Source organism: Teleopsis dalmanni, chromosome X (assembly GCF_002237135.1).
Source record: "Teleopsis dalmanni isolate 2A chromosome X, ASM223713v2, whole genome shotgun sequence".
NCBI classification, from domain to species: domain Eukaryota; kingdom Metazoa; phylum Arthropoda; class Insecta; order Diptera; family Diopsidae; genus Teleopsis; species Teleopsis dalmanni.
Window position 1 is genome coordinate 2320445 of NC_051848.1, and position 6772 is coordinate 2327216.

At 30.5% G+C, this 6772-nt stretch overlaps 1 protein-coding gene across 1 annotated transcript; it reads left to right on the forward strand.

Annotated features, from left to right (window-relative positions):
- The first annotated feature begins 3081 nt into the window (after positions 1–3081).
- Positions 3082–6772, forward strand: LOC119687377 (heat shock protein 60A-like). The gene is made up of 4 exons (XM_038101667.1): positions 3082–3170; positions 4837–6174; positions 6292–6474; positions 6530–6772. The coding sequence occupies exons 2-4, from the start codon at positions 4837–4839 to the stop codon at positions 6770–6772; spliced, it is 1764 nt and encodes a 587-aa protein (XP_037957595.1). The 5' UTR covers positions 3082–3170.

Here is a 6772-nt window from a genome sequence, read left to right on the forward strand (position 1 = left end):
ATGAAAGAAGCCACAAGCGATGAAAATATACTGGAAAATATCGCAGCATTGAGAATATATTTTCCGCTATAAGTGAATACTAATGCGTGTGAAGCCATCATGAAGGTAGTAAAATAGGTGATAATCGCGAAAAGTAACTCAACTCTGTAAAGATGTGTGAGATGCTGTACCATATTATAAAGACGATTGTGATCAATCGACAAGTTTTCAATTTCTCTCGATTGGTGCTTTAAGTTAGTGGTTTGATTAATTGATTGATTAATTATCTCGTTAAGACGTATATTTATGGCTTCAAAGTAAATCGTTATATAAAAAAGGCAAGATAGAAAATTGAATAAAGATGACCAAAGTATGTTTTGGAAATTATATAAAACACATATCTCACAAATAGTTTTAAAGTTATATGTACCGGATTTGCACAAGACTGATATTGCTAAGATTATTGTTAAGATTTGAAAAGAAATTTTTATATAGAACAATCTGTGTAGGCCTTTTATATGTAAATTGATTGGAAGTGAAGCAAACGGAGAATGAAGTTTCAATTTAAATAAATTATTAAATATTTTAATCGTTTCTCGTTCCCGGTAACATCGCCGAAAGATCGTGTACAGAACAAATATAATACTCAGTATCCCAGATGCGGTGAAAAGTAATTGTGCGAGATTGGTTACACCATATAATAATAATTCTGTGGGTCTGGTTACCAAGTAAGCTATACAAACGAGTAGTCCTGCATTATGTATGATGGAGTATATTTTGAAGAATTTGGATTGTGTTATTTTGCGACTCTTAGCGTCAAGATAAATTGTACTAACTCCACTCAACAAATAGTAATAAGTCCTAATAAGGACTAGCAAATTTACTTTGAATTTGAACATGCCCTGATGGAACTTACAAAAGTACTGCAATTGCTTTGTTAAGTAAGAATTTAAGAAATAAAAATAATTTTGATCAATATTATTTTTTTATTAATTAACATTAAAACTGCAAACACATTAAGGGAGTGATTTTAATCAAGATTTAAAATCAATCATATGTCGACTCCACTTCAAGTTTTACTTGAGGTTTATAATAAAAACATTTAATAATTTTTTACAATTAATATTTTAGCAGAAAAAACAACATATTTTTTTTAAGTAATTGCTTGAAATTTTAATCATTTGATTAAAATTGAAAAATATTTTTAGATTTGAAAATATCCTCATTACTATCCACTTTTTTATTAGAAATAGATAAGGAAACTGGTCTTCATATAGAAGGTTGTATATATTTTGCTTAGTTAGAATCGGCTATTAGCACAAAAGATTTTTTATCGTCGGGGTGCTATTCTCCATTGGGAGCTGTAGTCTCTACTGCAAACTATTTTATTTTTGTAAATTTTTAATTTAATGGATTAATCAGTACCTTGATTAGCTAAAGAAGTCGTTTTGATTTTACATTCTGAGTATTTGTTGGTAGAAGGATGAATATTTTAGAACGCAGGTACTTGCACATACTGATAAGTATAAGTATCAGGCCAATATAAATGATAGAAATATCACTGAATGTATTTAAGAATGGAACGCCTAAAAGCTTAAGTCTGGTTTCGGAGAAACCTGGAAACACCACAGGTATTCTAGAGTTTCTTCTTCGAGCACCGGTAGACATGTACTACAGGAGATACAACAGAATACGTCTAGCATGGCTCTATGGCGTCCTAAAATTTGATAGAACTCTGTAACAAAAAACAAAAATAGGCGATTGCTATAACGCTGGTTTAAATAATATCTTTAAAATCTAAAAACAGTCAAAGACATCCAGTTCTTCACTTTTCAATCTCTTGCAATTCAAAATAGCAATTCCCAAAAGAATTTAACAAAATGAACGGATTTCATATGGTCCACCAATGCGTCTGTTTAGTTCTTCAATTGATCAAACCTTGTAAGGAAACCAAAAAGTGCTGTTGCTTAAAGAACCCTAACTAATTAGGTCGTTCCAACGGAAAACCTTTTTTAAAATTTTTCAAGCAAAAGTAAATTTTGTACTATAGACTAATTAAAAATAGATAAAATGCTTTTAGCATTATTATATATTCGGATAGTCTCTATCATCCGGAACCATCAAAACCAACGTCGTAGGAAATTGTAGAAATCTCATATCTGACTTTACTTATATAGTAACACTTGTGTATATAGCAGGTCATGAGGTGTGCCCTTGATAGGCTTACAAAAGTGGATGCACTAACCTTCTTTATTGTACCTGTTTCTGTGATATGTGGCGAACCAAAAGTAATCAAAAAAGTAGTTGTGTAAAGAAAGGGGGAAGCTTGAAGTAATTTCGTTACGTTGCCAATGATAAAAAATAAAAGAAATTATTAGAGCTAAATTTCAAGGGGACCCGAACCTTTTTTGCGAAGTAGCCTGCATCAGCATATTAATACATCGACTATATACTGTTCGAGCAAGTCTTGGAGAACAAGTAAGGGTTTAGATAACTTATTAAATCCAACAAGAGAAACGAGGAGTTTTTTGTTGAAACATTTCTGAATTCAGGTTAGTCATTGGTTTTATAATCGGAAATGTTCTTAATAAATACCATTTTTAAAAAATAAATCAACACCTGCCGATTCTGTGTAATATTGTTCTTACAGCTTTAATTTGTATTAGTTAGCTAGTTGACAATCTTCAAGGGTATTATAACTGATTTTATGATTTTTTATCACTGTCTGATAATAACGATATAAGAAGAGGGTTAACAATAAATGTGTGTACGATAGATACTCTAGACGTTTTTGTAGAGTTTATTTTCAGTACGATGAGACATTGATCTATAATTTTAAGTTAGGCTTCAGATAAGGGATTAAATTAGGGCTATGTTACATAGATAGTCATTGTCACGTTAAAAAAATTTTTCTTTATTTCTAAGATTAAATGAAAATCTTTGCTATCGTATGAACATATTTCCTTTTGACTTAGTAAAATTTTAGGTACTGGTTTTTTTGTCTAATCTAGTATTCTTTGGTGTAATGTCAAAATAGGAAAAAAATTTATGAATAAAATTCGAGATTGTTCGTATTGTCACACGAAATATTTTCAGTTTGCAGTGCTTTTAAGATATTTAATTAGTTCTCATTTATAGAAAATTGTACAAATATTTAAACTAATTTATAATCTGTGAAATTTCTAATAAAGGTAAGTAACTATGTAATTTTATAAATATATAACTGGGGTGTAATACCAATGAAAATTGTTCTGTAATTGATTATCAGGAACATACAATAAGAAAAAATATGGAGGCTTGAATATGGAGGCCTCCAAAGAACTTCAATATTTTGCATTTTTAAGATATATTTGCTCTCAAAGAATGATTTATAATATACTTGTAACGTTCTTCTTAATATCAATAACTAATGGTTTGGTGAGGTATATAGCGCAGTACTAGCTATTTACCTTTATTGTTTTCTATTGTAATGGGTTCTCTATTAGCGGTTTTTATTTCTAAACAAAAAATATATATTCTCTACTTTTATATAAATAAAAGTTGAAAAGAATGAAGCATTGACGTAAGTCCGCGTAAACAGCGTACTACGTACTATTTTCCAGATTTCCTTTCCAGATTCACCAGTAAGAAAAGGATGACTTATTATTGTTATTCTTGCTATTGTATTTTGGTACTTTTTGGAGACACCACTATATTTTTATTCTTACTGCACTTCTCGTACAGCTTTCTGGCAATAGTAATTCTTCGTCTGGTCTCCAGGTTTATCTCATTATTGGTAGTTATCGTAAGGTGAATACATTTTTTTAGTGTCAAAAATGTATTAAACAAAACAAATAAATAGGTGATAAATGTAATAAGTGCTACTAAAATATATATAAGCAACTAAATATTATTAACCTATATATTAAAGTATATTTAATGCCGATATATAAAATTAATGTTGAAATTATAATATATATCTCCAAAAAGTATTTTGGTACTTTTTGGAGACACCACTATATTTTTATTCTTACTGCACTTCTCGTACAGCTTTCTGGCAATAGTAATTCTTCGTCTGGTCTCCAGGTTTATCTCATTATTGGTAGTTATCGTAAGGTGAATACATTTTTTTAGTGTCAAAAATGTATTAAACAAAACAAATAAATAGGTGATAAATGTAATAAGTGCTACTAAAATATATATAAGCAACTAAATATTATTAACCTATATATTAAAGTATATTTAATGCCGATATATAAAATTAATGTTGAAATTATAAATTTAAAAAAAAAAAAAAGTAATAATATTAAGTAATTTAAAATTTTATATTAACATATATTTATAAATTGCTATTGCTAACCTTGCCTCTGGGTTCGGCAGCCTCGGTACTATAGGATAAGTATTTTTGAAAATTTTTGTTGCATATTTTTCGGGTGAAAAAAAAATTAATCTGTGGTAAGTATTAAATTTTCACCCTGAAAAACACGTTATAGACTTTTTAATATAAAATATTAATTTGTGGAGTAGGGGAAAACTTTTTGACTTAATTTAGGGAAAAATTTAATTGATTATTTTAATTGATATATAAAATTAATTATATCTTTACTTACAAAAAAAATGTAATGATAATTATCCATTATAAAGCGATGTTTTATCCTTAATCTGTACAAAATCTCAAGCAAATTCGATCAAGTCCTAAGAATAAGTAGGTAAAGTGTATACCATTTACTTACCATTATAAACTTACTGTCGTGACGTCAATCGGATGTGTATATGTGCTTGCTTTTTAAAACTAAAAAAAAAATACGCTAAATGATTTTAATTAATACTCAAATAATTGTGAAAAAATGAACTCACTCAAAAAATTTAATTTCACAGATGCTCCCACTTTATCGTTCATATCTTCGAGCCGTCATCAACCGTCACATAATAGTACGTCACTTTGTAAAGAATATACGGTTTGTTCCTGAAATTCGTAAGTTAATGTCAAAAGAGGTTGGTATTTTTGCTAAACCAGTTCAGTTAACTTCAGACCGTAGGGGTCGTAACGTTATAATCAAAAAACCTGGGAAATTTCCAATAATCACATCGAGTGACCACACTGTAAATAAATCCATTGCTCTTGCAGCTAAACAAAATGCTGGAGAATTACTGGTACAAAATATGGTTAATAGTGCTAATGGAAAACTTGATGATAAAACTTTTACAACTACAGTGGCAGATCAAGTTAAAGAAAAAATGGGGCTTAAAAAATTATGTACAGCTGTCGAACCTGTTAAAATGCATCGTGGTTTTATTCTTGCTGTTAATACTGCAAAACAAATTTTAAAAGCCATATCTCATCCTATTTCTATAAAAAAAGGAATAGCAGAAGTGGTAACAATTTCTGTTAGTGGAGATAAAAGTATTGCTAGTCTTATATATGAAGCCCTGGCAAAAGTTAAATCTAATGGTGCAATTATTGTCGAATATGGAGATAGTCTCACTGACAAATTGGAACTTACTAAATGCTTGAAATTTGAAAGTGGTCATAAATCAATGGTATATAAAAATTCTGTAAAAGGTGACAGAATCCAAATGCAGGATGAATTCATATTATTCGGCGAAAAGGATGGCATAGTTCCAGCTTTAAAATTACCATACAAACAACGTCAGCCTTTTGATAGCATTGCTGAGGGTATTTGTGGCCAAGCTGTACGACGTTTAGCTATCAATCGCTTACAATACCCAATGCCACAATCTGCTGTAAGAGCTTCATGCTCCGGTAATGCCATGAGGGAAATGCTAATATATGTGGCTGTTTTTTGTGCTGGTATTGATTTTGGCCACAAAGCTCGTTTATATACCTTAGAAGCTATATTGTTTAATGATCTGTGTAAAATAGGGAAGGTTATTGTATCTCTCCTGAAATCTAAAGGTAATAAGGTTGAATTTCAAGATCACATTGGTGACAAAAAGCAACAAATCATACTCACCAAACCTATTCTTGAGATAGACAAATTACAAGGACGCTTACGTTCACCTACCAATGATGTGGCATTTTTGCGTATTTGTGATTCCAGTGAAGTTAATAACAATGGCAAAATGATTTATGGGATCAATGCTCTGAACATGACTTGTTTATGTACTGAGAAACCCATTGTATCTGATGAAGGTTCTGAACTGTTAAGCTATATACCAACATTAAATGGTCTCAAAGGGCTGAACGAAGATCAGGTGATTTGTTTATTGTTTTAAATTATTTAAATAAACTTTTTTAGTTCATATTAAGTAAAACTAATTTACCAAATTGATAAACCTTTGGATCTAATGTTATGTTTTTTTTTCAAGAAGCTCGGAATGGAAATTGTACACCTTGCACTTCGTATAGCTTCTACGAGAATTGCTAAAAATACTGGAGCTGATGGTGCGATCGTAGTTGCACTGGCTGAAAACGGATTCGCTGATTATGGTCACGATGCCTTATATGATGAATATGGTGATGTGATTGAGAAAGGAAGAATTGATCCAACAAAGGTAAATATTTTCAAAAACACAAATTTTACAATTATTAGAACATAAATCTTCTTAGGTTCTGCGTACAGTTTTTCCAGTTGCGACAGGAATGGGGTCCTTGCTTGCTAAAGCTGAAGCGGTTGTAGTCGGTCATCCTGAATTGAAAGATCTTTGTTCAGGTGTCTTTACAAATTTGGTTGCAATGTATGGTAACAATGAAATGGGTGGTGGGGCAGTAAGGGATGCTGTAAGCGGTGTAGATGTTATTGAAGAAACTAACTATCTATATGTCTTGAAAGGAAAAGATAACAGTTTTTAA

Bases quoted from the DNA above. Each gene is read 5' to 3' on its own strand.
- LOC119687377 (XM_038101667.1), top strand. From the start codon at position 4,837: ATGCTCCCACTTTATCGTTCATATCTTCGAGCCGTCATCAACCGTCAC. The intron at 6,175-6,291 runs GTGATTTGTTTA...TTTTTCAAGAAG, and splicing joins AAGGGCTGAACGAAGATCAG to CTCGGAATGGAAATTGTACA. The intron at 6,475-6,529 runs GTAAATATTTTC...AAATCTTCTTAG, and splicing joins GAAGAATTGATCCAACAAAG to GTTCTGCGTACAGTTTTTCC.